Source organism: Sinohyriopsis cumingii, chromosome 7 (genome assembly GCF_028554795.1).
Source record: "Sinohyriopsis cumingii isolate HCF-2022 chromosome 7, ASM2855479v2, whole genome shotgun sequence".
In the NCBI taxonomy this organism is placed as follows: Eukaryota; Metazoa; Mollusca; class Bivalvia; order Unionida; family Unionidae; genus Sinohyriopsis; species Sinohyriopsis cumingii.
The window spans coordinates 47,740,211-47,755,940 of record NC_142967.1 but is presented as its reverse complement, the minus strand read 5'-3'; the positions used below and the strand labels follow the sequence as shown (position 1 = coordinate 47,755,940).

The following is a 15,730-nucleotide window of genomic DNA, read 5'->3' as shown; positions in this document are numbered from 1 at the left end:
TAATTGACTAATTACGACCGTAAAAATCATAAATCTACGGAGAAATATATATTTACAGAATTATCTCCCTTTCGCTCAGGTCGAAAAATAAGTAGTATAAGAGTGGAGAATGCTGGAACCCAATATAAAAATTAAATAAATGGTTAATAAATATAATTTGAGGTAATTACTTGATAGTGATGATAGTTTATCTCCATTATTGATACTGGAAAATGATTCTTTGTTTATATTTCTTGGAAAGAGTAGAATTGGTTATATTATCTGCGATGCATTTTACCACACGAGAGTTAATATCAAAGTATTCGCAGCAGAATTTATTGATTGAAATATAACTTCCTCGCCAGTTTCTATGTTTGTAGATTTAACTGATCTTGCAATTTTTTCATGTTTACCAGTATTATCACGTGCAGAGTTCTCGCTCTGTGTAACAGCTGAAGATTCGATAAAATATTGTCCGTTTTCACACCGTTGATGTCATCGATCAAAAGACCATCTTTGATCAACCCCTTGTGACACTCGTATACGAAACTGTGACAGATACTTTTTCTTTTTAACAGCACGAAACGTGAACATGAGATAACCAGTATTATTAACAGAACCAACTGGTACTTTCCTCTGACAGTGTCTTATCATACCATCACGATTTGATTCGTAGTTTATTATAATAGGATGTGGGACAAATTCATTTTGCACCATTATACGATAATATTATTTGTTTAGATCATAATTTGTCTGAAAATTTATTTAGATAATCCTCCACGGATTTTATAGATCTGTCACTGACATTATTTTTATTATCATAATATCTTTTAAGCTCACGATATTTTTTAACACCGCCAATTGCACATAACTCTGTTTTACCTCGTACTGCAACATAACATCGCAGACACGGTATTGTTTCTAAACAACCTCTACGCACGGACTGCAAGTGAATCCCGCAGAATTCCTTTCTGCAGGGTTTATTACAGTGAGTTAATGATCCGATCATCAACCATTTGCACTTGTTCTCTTGAGACATTCTATATGTGATATTTTTTTATTGAAATACTTGTCTGAAATATAATATGGGAGAATTCGAGAGATTATCCAGAATCAAGCCTTGGAAAACAAGTAAATTCAACCTCGACAGGATATCTTCTGATTTACCAATAAAACATCTAGTTGATAAGAAAAATAAAAGTTTGATCAATAAAATTCACGACGCCAAGAAAGAATTTCACGCAGATGGTGCATCTCATGTATGGTCAACGTTCAAAATTATACGCAACAAAGATGTCATCGACGCTACGATGAATGACAAACGAGCGGCAGCTATTATTGAGCAGCTCGATGATAGAAGTTATCTTTTCAGAATAAAATTTGTTGTGTTAACGGAAACAGATAATTGGATTATCCGTGACAAATATGATCCTGTCCTTGGTAATAAAAAAATCGTTGTATTAAGTAAAAATTCCAAACCAGGAGCGCTGACTGGTATTGACAACCCGTATTATGAACGAGCATATCCTGTGACAGCAATTATTTATGGAATCTATGTGATAAATGAAAAACCCAGCATTAATAAACTGGCGCCGATGAAATTTTCAAAAATAAACTGTGTGGCTGAACGAGTAATAGAACATTTTACAAACGCGGCCCGTGGAAACGGTTTAACAGATAAAAGACAGTGGGGCGAGATGGTTAAAGATACCGGGGCGTCTATCAAAGATGTCACTGAGTTAGGAAAAAAATAAAATTCCCGATAACCGTAAGAACAATAACAGGAGAAATATTGTATGAATCAAAATATAAATCAAAAGGAGCTTCGATCGAAATTATTGATCATAACGCGCACGCGTGGGCTAGCGCAGTAACATTGTTTCCACGAGATCGAACTGTTAAATACTATCGCGGAGACATGTTTGATTTTATTAACGAGATAAGTAAAAACGATCCTGTGTCAGTATGGCTGTTTCAGAGTTTTAACGACGAATCAGATATGGAAGAAAAAAATTAATTTGATCAGTTTGTAAAACCGAATGGTGTTATTTATCGTACAGATCTTCTCCACGAAAAAATGAAAAATCTTGCGATACAATATACTAATGATACTGACGAACTATTGAGCAACTGTTTTACTGTTCCGTCAGTTGCGGCTGATTTTGCTAGAAAGAAAAAATCGTGGAAGCCAACTAGATTTGATTTTCTTGATGATATAATACTGAGTTGTGTCGAATACGGACACGGTGGATTGTGGAATACTAAATACGATCATAAAGATGTTATTTCAGTTGATATGGTTGCATGTTATCCTGGAAGTTTTCTTGGATACGGAGATTGTTCTGTGTACTTTGAGCGATTCGGTCATCCGACGCACGAGATGACACGAGTATCGATAAATGGACCATTACCGGATTTTGACTTAACTGGATTTGCTTGTATCGAGTCATTTGAAATGTCTAAAGATCTCCATGCGATTTGTTATACTTGGTTTGGAAATCATTTTTCTGAAAAAATGTGGGCACCAATAGTACTACTACGGTATATGCTTGATTATGCGATGTTAACACTGTTGACTGTAAGTGAAGCAATTATATCATATCGGAAACAAACCGAAGTTTGGTTACTACAACAAAAAAAATATTCCGATGATGAAAACCCCGATATAACCGATTACGAGAATAAAATTACAAAAGATCTCGGTAGAAAAATAATCGGTAAGTTCACCCAAGGAGGAGCATATGATCACAGACGACATTGTACAAGATTGATCATGGATGATGCTGAGTTAGATTTTATAATCGCTGATACAACGAACAGAAATACGTTTATAAGTCGAGAAATAGCTTTCTTGTCAAATGGAACTAAATTAGATACAATTGTAAGTTATATGGACGGTGAGTCACCGCAGTACACTCATTTAAGGTCATCGATGCTCGCGTACGTTTCAATAAATCTATTATCGATGATAAATAAGGTTTCTGAGTTTGCTGTCAGAGTTGCTACGGATTCGTTTTATGTCAATAAAAAATATTCAGGATTACTAGAACAACTACATATCGGTACTTGTGTATCATGGGGTTCGTGGAGAATAAAAAAGGAAAATATACTCGATTATTCCGAATCAGCTGATGTTGAAATTAAAGATATTTATTGTAAAAAACATCAAAAACTACAACTGTCATCTGCACTATCGGTATACGATCCAATAACTAGAAATAAAACGGTTTATCTAAACGGACCTGGTGGTTCTCGTAAAACCACTCGAGCGATCGAACTGTTTCAGAACTCAGATATGATCGTGCTAACACCCACACACAGACTCGCGCGAGAGATGAAACAACGAGGAGTACAATCATGTACTTATCATAGCTTCTTCCGATGGAAGGATGATGCATGGACTTCTTCGAGGATGGGAGAAAAATATATTCCGAGGATTATAATATGGGATGAAATATGCACGGTGCCGTTAGAAACATTAAAAACATTTCTTGATTCGTTATTAACAAGAAATACTGCTGTAATAATGTGTGGCGATCATGGTCAATCACCACCGTTTCTTGGACCATCTCCACATAATTGGTTAAAAAATTTCGTTGATTATTACGAAGAAATAAATGATGATCATAGAGCGCTTGATGCAGAATTAAGAGAATTTAAAAAATTAATCAGACTACAGCCGAATAAAATTCAGTGTGAAGTAATGCGTGGAATAATTTCAGAAACACCCATGAAAGACTTTCTGCAGACGTGGAAACCGAATGATATGATAGTTGCAAGTAGAAAAATAGTTCGTGATACACTTCAACGGGAATTGTTCCAGTTACATAAAGAAAAATTTCCAACATTGCCAGTTCCGTTTTGTTATCGACCAGCTGATACACGGCGGCAAAATATTGACGTTGATATATATCGGGACAGACCGAGAAACAGAATTTAGTATTAAATGATATTGTCACAGTTGATATCAGCGCTGTTGAAGATGCATTATCGTTGAACAAATCTCCGTGGACACTAGGATATGCAATGACGATTCACTCATCTCAGGGATTAACTATTTCTGATACAATTGTTTGGATTATAGATGATCGTATCGAGTGGTCAAATCTAGTTTATCTCGTAGTGTCTCGAGTCAGAAGAATATCTCAGTTGCGGAGAATTGTCTTGGACGAGACAGTGATTAGTGATGATATTGACAACGATATAATAAGAAAAAAAAATTAGCTGGTTATAAACAATCTGATAAAAAAAATAATCGAGAATTTGATCTCGACGTTGAATTTATTAACGCGCTGAAACAACAGCAGAATAATCATTGCACAAGTTGTAATTGTGTGATGTTATGGAGATATTGAAATAATAATCCAAGACAATTTACCGTAGATAGAAAAGATAACAGTCGCGGTCATACACGAGAAAATACCATGTTGACCTGTCTTGAGTGTAATCGACGTAGAGGTGCTAGTTAAGTGATCTGGGTGGTAATTGCGTATCCCCAGGAATTACTTGTAATTGTTCACATGTAAATCCACGTTGACGAGCAGTTGAATCTAATCTGTAGATTGCGGGTCTACCTGAGGATTTTGTCACGGTGGGTATCTTATGTGTGTTAACACTCCAAATAGGATCAATCGCTCTTTTTTTACCACCTTCGAGTTCACCGGGTTCATATAAATACCTTACAGTGGTATTACCTAATACTGGTTGCGTTGAAAAATCACGTCGTTGTATTGGTATATTTTTTTTTATAATTGCATTAATAGGTTTCATGTCGGTCGTTCAAGTTACTTCATTATTTAATGCAGTTATCACACTTGGTAATCTTGCAACCCATTCACGAGATCTCTTGTCTTGAATAAATTCCTTCGCGTACTGATATCCAAATAACCGCTCAGCGAGTGTTCGATTAAATCGCTCAACAATTGCCTGATCACGATGAATTGCAGTGTGTTCTCGTCGTATTTTGACATTATATCGCTCCATCAACGATGATACTGGACCAAGAAATTCTTCGCCAGGATCAACCTGTAGCAGATGTGGCCATTGCAAGGGTCCACGTTGATAAATTCGTTTAAACGCAGAAGCTACTTCAGCAGCTGTCTTTGTCAATAATGGTTCTGCTTCTTTATATCTACTTGCAACATCAACAACAGTTAGCGCGTATTAGTACGTTTTTCTATGTACAGTATCATGTGGTAAAAATAGAATATCATCTTGATGAACTACATTAGGGACGCTGACATCGAAATACACGTACTGAATTTGTTTCGGTGGTGGTAGGTAAATTTGCCATATTGCCTGTTTAGATAACCATTTTTTAGCGGTAGCGCGTGTAACTTTTGCTGCATCAGCGAGTTTACTAATTACTGCGTTACCTTTCCAGTATCCTCTTCGGGAATAATAAATCGTTTCCATTTATAATTAATTACCAGCACCTAACGCTAATTTACCTATCATCGGGGATCTTACTAACCAATTAGCTAACGATTCTCTTACATTTTTATTTTTTATAGAATTTAACGCATGAATTAATTTCACATCTGCAATATGTCTCTCTTGTAGATTTTCACTTTTATACGCTACATCATGAACATGACACGCTTTATCAATAGCGTTTATTGGATACTCACCTGGTTTTGGTTGATCCTGATTATCAAGTCTGATATCAAGTCGAGTACCAGGACCACAATAATTATATCCTGGTAGATGTTTTTCTCCTTGGTATTTAGCCCACGGAGTTCCTGGGAACTTTGACATTAATTTAGCAATATCACCACCATCTTTTTTAGGTAAAAAAGAAAACTTTTTTCTGTTACATACTGCACATCTTCCACCATATGCTATTCTCGCATATTTTGTTGTAACCGTGGATAGATCATTAGTTGGGGTTTTAGTTCTACAGCGTAAACAATATAGATTCATATGTTTATATAACATGGATATAACTGATTTCTCAGCGACTCGAAAACAAGAGCCAGTTAAACACCATCCTGCGTTGCCAAATTCGATCAGAATGATAATAATAGGACCATCTGGATCGGGTAAGACACAATTGTTACTTAATCTTATAATGAGATGGCTAAAATGGGATAAGTTGTATTTGGTAGCACCATCAGTTAATGATCAGAGATGCTACGATGTACTTAAAGATTTTAATGAAAACGCGCGATTACTGGAGGACGATGTCATTAAATTTATAACCGATATTGATGAAGCACCATCAGTAGATTCCATAGACGGATTTATTAATAATTTAGTTGTATACGATGATGTGATGCTAGACAAACAATCAAATCCAGCTAGAATATTTTCTCGAGGTAGGCATAAAAATACTGATGTGATATATGTGACACAACGGTATACACAAACACCAAAAGTAATCAGGGATAACTGTAATGTTTTAGTTGTGTTTAATGGCGTAGTCACACATAAGTTGCGCAATATTCATCAAACTTGGTGTAGCAGAGATATGGATATAATTAAATTTAGAAATTTCTTTTCACGAGTGCAAGCTACTCCGCATGGATTTATAACAACAAATTTATATGATCCTAGATCCCGATATCGTGTAGGTCTTGATAAGATATTTGGATAAATTAATAGCAGCGGGGGGGGGGGGAGGGCGCGACCTCAAGTTGACGTAATTGCGTAAAGCGCGTGCATAATAAACTAGAAAAAATCACCAACGACAATAAAGTAATATTAATTAGAAATTCCATACAGACTCTCAGTGCAGTGTCGACGCTTTTTTAAATTTTGTCGACGCTTTTCTTTTTTTTCGATTATTTGTTGGAAGGCTTATTTTCGACGTTTGGACGTTTTTCGACCATTGGTGTGTTCGCGCTCCCCCCCACCCACCCACCCACACACCCCCCGCTGCTAAAACTGTCACCTAAGATAACTCCTATGCTAATTCTAAACTCAAAACAGCACAGAGATTTATTTTCTTCAAAATTGTGTAGGACGACAATTTAGACCGGATATCCTGAAGTCTAGGAGCACCGACCTGTGACCTTGGAGCTGCCCTTCCACCCTCGTCTCCCTTGCCACAGCCAGACATAAAACAACAGCGTGCAGTGCACGCCCTTAATACTACTGAAATACAGTACCAACATATGAGTGTGTGATGGGTCCAGTCCCACTCATACATACCTAAATGCAGCTAAGTAGCAGTGACTAAATAGGTCGAGTTCTAATAAATCATATGTACACTCAGTACACAAGCTCACTATATTTGATCAATTGCGCAGGTGCCTTACGCGTAATTGGACTTATTTATCGTCCACTAGTACAACTGGACTTGACTTGAAATAAAATACTTCCTGACGTTTTAGTGCTATTAGTGCGTGCTCGGCGTATTAGTTGATTGAAATGACTCCGTAAAACTAAATCTGATTGGCAGTTGACAGTTTCGGTTCGTACTCTTACTAGTCTGGTTCCCTTGCCTAGAATGTTCCCTGCGTTGCATTCCGTTATACTTAGTATGCTTAGTATAGCGGAGTGCAACGCGGGGAGCACATTAAGCAGGGAACCAGACTACACTCTTACTTGGTGGAAGCAGCTTTGTAAACCCGAATTTGATTGGTAGTTGAATCTTTTGGTTGGTTTTCTAACTTAAGGTCTCACTGGATAGTTTCGTATTTTGACACCCCCCTAATTTTTAAGGTAGAAGGCATGAACCTAATTATCACAAGCCTAGCATTTATAAATTCACACATAAGCTAAATCTATAATGTGGTTCAGATTTACTTTGAGTTAGGCTTGGAAATAGGTTGGCTTGTTGGTGACTGCCTGTCACAGTTAGATTTGCATTGGAGATCAAATGCGTAACGTGGGCTGCAAATGAGCTGTCGACTTGGCTTACGTATTTATGTGTGTCTGCTACAGAGGTGAATATCTAAAAATCTAGATGGTTGAGGGGTGATGAAATGTTTGCTAATTTGTTATAGTACTAGTGAACTTTATTCATGCATAAGGCACATACTGATTCTTTTAGCTGCCTTGTCACAGAAAAATATTCAAAATAGCTATTTCTTGTCAAAAATGAATGTAAAATTTAGGGGTTGGTGGCAGTGTTGGTTCAGTATAAAAACCACCAGTTGCATCAGGAATTAACCTGATTACTGCAGTCAAAATCTCACATGTATGCTTTCTACAAAAATCATTAGTTTGTTTTTATTTGTATCTTCAGTGTAAAATTATTCTCATTTTTCTGTAATTGGTCATCGTCGGATGAAAATTCACCAGATAAACTGTCCAGTGAGACCTAATGGTATTAGGTATGTAAACTCAGATTTGATTGGAAGTTGAAACCTTTGGCTAGTGTTTCAACTTGGGCTAACTCAAACATAGTAACTATGAAAGACTGCATCTGACCGGAGGTTGAATTCTTTGGTTGTTTTTTTTTTTAACTTGTAAGGTTCGATGTATTAACTCAAATTTCATTGGTAGTTTAATACTCTTGTTGAAACTGGCAACCATGATTTAATAAATCTAATTGAAAGCTGAATTCTCAACTAACAACTTAATTATTTTAGCTGGGAATATTTGGTGTTAATTATGATTGGAAATGCTAATTGAATTTAATAAAACGCTTATTAATTGGCGAATTGGAAATTGTTTACTTGGGTTTGAGCGCCGATCCTAAATTTTTTTTCCACTTTTGCCTCGTCCATACAGACCAATTAAAAGTGACACTCACACATAAACACGGAACTGTAGCGGCACCATTCCTGCAGTTCCGACTAATTAAGAATTTCGACATTCGAGACTTAAACAGTCGCAGAAGCACACGATGCATAGGCGACTTTAAATTTTTATCATTTATTCATTCGTTCGCACACAACACATAAATGCCTGGAGGATGAAGCACTAATTCCTTCCCTCAGGAGAAATTAAACATCCAGCTTTGCTGGAATAAAGCGTCGTACATGTCCAGTCGGGCGAAAACGGCGTAAATTCAACAAACCAACCAACCAACCAATCCTTTGCACATATTCCTGGATACTTCCTTTTGTATGAGGTAAAGTGTGCAACCTTTTGTACTATTGTCCCATTCCTTATGCCAGTTCCCATGAATTTTATTCCTGATTATGTTATAGTATTCTTTGCAGCTTTACTGGAGTATGATATGATTGCTTTCTTGAAGTTTGTTTTTAGCTGCTTGGTCAGCTTTTTCGTTTCTTGGGATGTTTATATCGGATGGTGCCCAATAAATTCGATTATCTTGTCCTTGTTCTCCATTATCCAGAAATAAATCCTGGCTAATCGAGGAAATGGAGCAAAATGCCCCAATTGCATTCATGAAGAAAACCTCCGGCTTGTATTCAACAGAGATATGGAGAACAAAGGAAAAATTGACATTATTATTTAAATCCTGATTTTCTAAATCAATCACAGGCATTGCTTCTTTGTGGATTTTAATCATCTCCGTGAACTCAGAATCTGATATTTTTCCATCACTAAGACTTGTTGATAATAACGAAGATAATTTGGAGTATGCTAGCGTCGCTGTGTGTAATTGTTTTTATATAATCATGCAATTTTTTGTTTGTGCACATGGATATTTTTTCCAATGATATTAAGAATACCGGCAATTGATGTTGCAGCTGAAATACAAATTATTACAACTGCTGGTGATGTCATTGTTACTGTTGATAATAATACTCCGGTTCCAGCAATAACAGCAGACACTTAATAAACAATTATGTCAACGATAACTACACGTCTGCAATATTTTTTCACTTTTACTGCAAACTCGTCAACGATATTTATTAATTTTTTTTTTTTTTGCCATTCACGTGCTTGATTGTATCTTAAATGCTGAACGTTAATCGGAATACTCATTATATTTTAATTAAGTGGGAATTTAGCTACTAATTCAAGGCACCAATAATAAATCAAGCCGAATTTTTTCTTCTTCTCGGGTTTCACAGTAAACGTTTCCTCGTCGTTTTGATCTAACATCACTAACATAGATCCAGGAGATCCACCTGAATGATTATTAGTATATTAGTCACAATCTTTTGGCCACATGTTCCAGCTTTACACTTTAACAAATTTTGTATAAACAATTCCTGGGAAGATGATAATGTGTACCTTATTTATTCTTGCACATAAATCAATATGTGTTGAAGGTGTCACACATTTTGATATCTTAGAATATATTTCATTGTGCTAATCGTCATAGGCGTTGGTAAAAGAAGATTTCTGGAACTCGGAGCCAGGAGTCATATTTCTTCTACTATGAACAAGCGTTCAACTTGTCCCTGAGGATGAACGCATACATGTATGTGAGCCAACAACTTCCGTTAATGATTTTTGCTGACTGAGGCGCATTTTATTTAGTCGCTAGTATTTTGGATAATGGTAAAAGTAGGTACCGGAGATATTTATCGCTGAATTCTTACTCTTTAATTCCTTATTTCATGAAAATGTCAGAAAATATTCAAGTGGCTTAAAGGAAAGATATTATTATTATTATTATTATTATTATTATTATTATTATTCACTTTCTAATGTTTTGTATGACTTAACTGAGCATAAAAAGAAATTTAAAGATAATTTCCTAGGCTTGAAGCAACACACAGTAACCAACGAAATAATTAAAGGTCGTAACCATCATGTAACCCAATTAATCCCATCACTATAAACTGCCACTTTGCAGACATCGTAGCGATATGACTGAAAAATTGTTAAAGCTACGTTAAAAATTCAAATCTCATCACATCACACAGACATTAACTATGATGTTTTGTTTACAGGCTGTGTAAAATTTAAAACAGATCAAATTCCTCCATGAAATATTATCCGCGTTTCAGCTACATCGCTGCGTTTGGATAATTAGTTATGTGGTTGAAGCAATCGGAATACTTCGTAACTTTACCCATATTTAGATTGGTTTTTGGCGAGGACAGGTTCTGTCGAGTTCTGCATATCAACAAAGACAACGGGTGCCGGATTCTGCTCGTTCGTTTTTGTAGTGTACGTCGATAGTCTGGTGGCGGCAAATATGGCTTCCAAACGGAATCTGTACAGACCTGCTCCACAAGAAAACGTTGGACAGCAGAGAGCTAGGTGATTATATTAAAGGAAATGGGAATCAATAAAATTATATACAGTGCGGAGTGATATTATTACTGTCTTCTATTGGTTAGGCATAGAGCCACAGCCGCCTGTCGTGAAAACCGAAATGTGTTCACATAATTTCGACAATTCCACTTCTCAATAAAATAGCTCACTATAGAAAACTAATCATGGAGTCCTGAGTTTTCGGTCTCGGTAAATTTGCTAGCATTTCTACAAACATGTTTAAAGGCATATGATGCTACCCTTTGTGTGTCAGTAGGGCCAGTTAAATGTTGCATTTAGCTCGGTTCTCAGGTACTATTGTCGTTTCTCTAATGTCAAAGGTACCTATAGTCGGAATAGATCTCCACCATTTTGAAAAACAAAAAGCACAAATGAGATAAAAGATGCACACAACTAGATCAGTTCATTTATTGATTTATAATGTCAAACCTGATTATGCCCAGAGAGGGCCCAAACAACCTTATTGTCTGTGCATTTCACTCCAAACATATGTTTTCATTGTAAAAGATGACCATGCTCACCAATCATTTCCATTTCCTGGACAAGTGAGTTTTCAACGAAGGGATGTATACACAACTACACAGGGATCATACTGGGATTCGCTAATGTTGCAAATTGCGATTTTGTTTTTACTTATTGGTGACAAGATATGTTGCTATTTTTTTGTGACAACCTTTTTGGCTGTTTAATTTGTACATACAGTCATGGATTTGGAATGTAGACATTCAAAGGGACCATGAAAGGAAGCCACAAACTTGGATACACAGTGCACTGGAATCTATGTTACATAAACAAATCCTTTGTTCGTAATGGCAAACCCATCTATACAGTGCATTGTTACATCATAATCCGCTTATGTTGACATCTGGCCTGAGTACTGTATGTTGCGATACACTCAGTCATGCTACTGGACTATATTTGCAATCAACCTACCTCTGAAGATGCAAACAGAAACAGCTAAAAAAAAATTTCTTCAATTTACCAATAAAATAGTTTTGCTAAAACTCCAGAGAAAAATGATTACCTTTGAAGTACCGATTGCTTTGTATAAGTAAACAGCTAACGGAAAAAATCTCAATCAGAATCTGATGCTGTCAACAGTGCAGCTTTATCATGGGTCAGCGTAAGTTAGACATTGCATGTCATCCAAAGAGTAAGTTAACAAAATTAATAGCATTTGGATTTAGTGCAAATTCATCAGACAACATAGTCACTGAACCTGATGTTACACCTGACAGTCCAACATCATCTACATGTAGTGATGGTAGTAATGCTTCAAGTGCAACACCACATGTTGACGAACAGATCAAAAGTTCCCGAAAATTTCTCAACAGCTGGAAACTTGGGCATCCATGATGACTGAGATATGATACAAAGTTAAAGCAGATGTTCTGTGATATATGTATCAAGGCATACGTTGTCCATTTGTTTACAGCTGGTTGTGATCTTTTGAAAAAAGAATGTATCACCAAACAGGAATCCAGGCAGGGTAAGTAATATATGTTAATTTTGCTTATTGCTCTTTTACTTTTGCCATCAATCCCATGTTACGACTTCAGGGACTTAAACTACGTAACAATAAATAGCAAAACAAATAAGTTTTGCATAATATAAAATAATTTGTTTCTCAGAATTCAGGAGTGAATGAATTAAATTAACTTACATCATGGTGAATGAATTCCTATTACCTAAAAGACCTTTCAATTCCAATAGTTCCAAGAAATCTGAATATGTTCTAATGAAAAATGCCCCTTATGGGTTGAAGTTTCAAATGTACAGAAAGATTTCCAAAGAATTAAAGTAGTCATTGAATAAATTTAGTTAATACTGATCAGTTATTGTAGCATGTCATGCAAAACATAAATCTTTTAAAAACCCAGGTTAGGAGATTGAATCAGAAAACATGCAGATTGGGAACTACCATCTGGAAGTTTTTTGTGGTATATTTAAGCATGATTTCACAAAATATTCACTGGTTTTGTTTTTTGGTCCAGTACACGTTAAATTCTCAAAAGACACTCTGCTTCTCCCTGTGGAGTGCGTTATTCCCCCCACACACATGCCCCCATTTCATACCCTGGTCAGCTGTGCCCAAAGTGCACAATAGCTAAAGGTTAGACTCCAGCCTCTTTGACATACTTCAAAGAAACTGCCTGTTACACAGTGAGTGAAAGCACTTGCAACTGATGACAAATAAACAATGCCTTTTTTGTTATAAATAACAATGCCTAAAACTGGTGTGAGTTTATGTTAACAGTTCAGACATGGTCTCAAGCTAACATACATGTGATAACTATTTCCCACATTTTATATTCCACCTTATTTCCTTATTGTTAACTCATATATGCATATAACACTGTTTACTAAATAACATATTTATTCCGAATTATTGGGGGGAGGGGGCAGATATGCTCTGTGATGTGTTTCTTCATTGCTTCTTTTTGTTTAATGATGGTAATTAATGTTATATGTATGGTACATTAATGCCAGGTGTAGACTCATGTTAAGTTTCATTGGTGGGAATGGCAATTCTAGTTTGCTTGTCGAGAAAAAAGTCTACAGCATTGAGTGATCATTCTTGGGATTTAGGAAGTAATTAACAACAAGCAAAGCTTGTAAAGCGTGGCAAAAACATTCTGAACTCCTGGTTGACGGAGATGTACTTTATGAAGCTAGCCATTAAAGGGGGGCATATAATTCCTGAATGCATGAAATCAACGGTTGCATTATATGTCACTTGTCTTACATTGCAAAGTTTGATCATAGGGTTTTAGTATTAAAATGCCATTAACTAAAGTCCTTTACAAAACTATTATTCGGAAAATAATATACATAATATATATTTTCTTAATACCTGATGTTTTGATTAAAAAGAGAGAGAGAGAGACTAGATGTCAAGGAAGTAGATATTTTACATTTGATAATGCATTTATTTCAGGTGACAACAGTCATACCTATGCACTAACGGTGATGTGGGATGCAAAGACCATGGAAGTAGTAACATTATGGATGTATTGCTTGTTGTCAATAAAGTAATAACTACTGTATCCCATCTTTTTCAATTTTAATTGCCTATTACATTAATAGACTTGGAAAAATATTTACTAATTGTTCTGGCAACATTTTTTGAAAACTGGCGACAAAAGTATTGAGGTTGGTGATTTTTTTTAGGCAACAACTTTTTAAAAGCCAGAACCATCCCTGCTACACATAAATGTACATAGAAGGAAAACACTACATCATCTGCTTCCAATATTTACATTGTTGAATCAAGGAAAGGAAAATAAGGACAACAACATATTTGCCTTTTTATGTGGCTTTAACAAGCGATGTAATTCTTATGTTCATATGTACAAAGAGATATAACTCAAAACTCTCAATATTATGGCAATTTATGGAATTATCCAGTACTTACAGGATAGGATGAACTACGTCACAATGCTGTCTGAGGATGAGGGGCTCGCCCATAGGGTACACAGTATGTTGCCATGTTAGCATGGAAAGTCTTTTAAGCATGGAAGGCACAGAAGATGCTAGTGTTAGGGCCACTCTGGTCACAGTCAGGTTAGAAATTATAAATCATTGAATGAATTGCCTATGTTCGATGTTCCTTTTATCACATTAAACATATTTATTACTAAAATCAGTAGGGAGAACAAACAAATAGGGAGGTATATTCAGTCTGTAGTCCACAAAGTAGTCATTTGACTTTTTCTGAGATTTCTGGTGGCAGAGACCAGTGTTGCTTAGCACTATTTATGCTAGAGTTTTCAGCCTCCTGCTCTGACAAACATCTGCTATTTGGTTTCCTTTATGAACTGATTAAATGACAGTAATGATTCTTTAATTTATAATTGATAATACAGATGATTAACTTTTACGTGCGATATTGTGTTTGAAGCAAAACAATTACGCTAATTAATGAGCTGTTTCAGTTCGTATTTAAAAGAGAAAATTGATGTTATGATCACTTTAGAAGTAGTTGTCAAGCAAGCTGATAGTTACTCTGTGGATGAAATGAGTTAGCTAAATTATTTTCGCAAGGAAGGTAATAACGGCGATTCGGCGAATGTAAATTTGTTTGAAAATGGAAGGATAAAATGTAAGACGGATACTGAGTGTGCGGTAGCTAGTTCTGAGTGTGAACGAGGATTTAGTTCAATGAACTTAATCAAGACTTCTTTAAGGAATTCCTTAAACCAAAAGAGATTACAAATGCTAATGAACATTTCTGCAAATGGACCAGAGCTTGAGGACTTTAACCCAGACACAGCTATCAACTGCTGGCTTAGTACTGGTGCAGGTGGCAGACATATACATGGACATATTTTCAAATCCATCAGCTAAAACATATATACATGAACCTAAAGAAGCCAAATGTATAACAACCAATGTTTTTGTAAAATTAAATTCTTTTAAGAAATAATTATGTTGTATATTATTTATTTTATTTTTTTCTATGGATTAAGTACATACATCTCATCAAATCTCGGCAAGTGATTACCATTTTGGGACCAGTGAAAAGTAAGGTGGGACTAGTGAAGAGTAAGGTGGGACTAGTGAAGAGAAAGGTGGGACTAGTGAATTTTCTGAAACCACTTGACCTGGACTAGTGGTTAAAAGAAAATTTGCTCAGCCCTGAATGATTCTTGTGTTGTTT

The 15,730-nt window shown here is 35.9% G+C and overlaps 1 protein-coding gene across 2 annotated transcripts in view; it reads left to right on the top strand.

The window, feature by feature from the left end:
• Nucleotides 1–10,890: 10,890 nt before the first annotated feature.
• The window catches only part of LOC149795157 (uncharacterized), a 106,569-nt gene continuing 101,729 nt past the window's right edge, over nucleotides 10,891–15,730 (top strand). For both annotated transcript variants that reach the window (XM_089964884.1, XM_089964885.1), the window contains exon 1: nucleotides 10,891–11,055. In XM_089964884.1, the coding sequence (XP_089821010.1) occupies nucleotides 10,991–11,055 (65 nt within the window). In that variant the 5' untranslated portion in view covers nucleotides 10,891–10,990. The remainder of the gene's footprint in view (nucleotides 11,056–15,730) is intronic.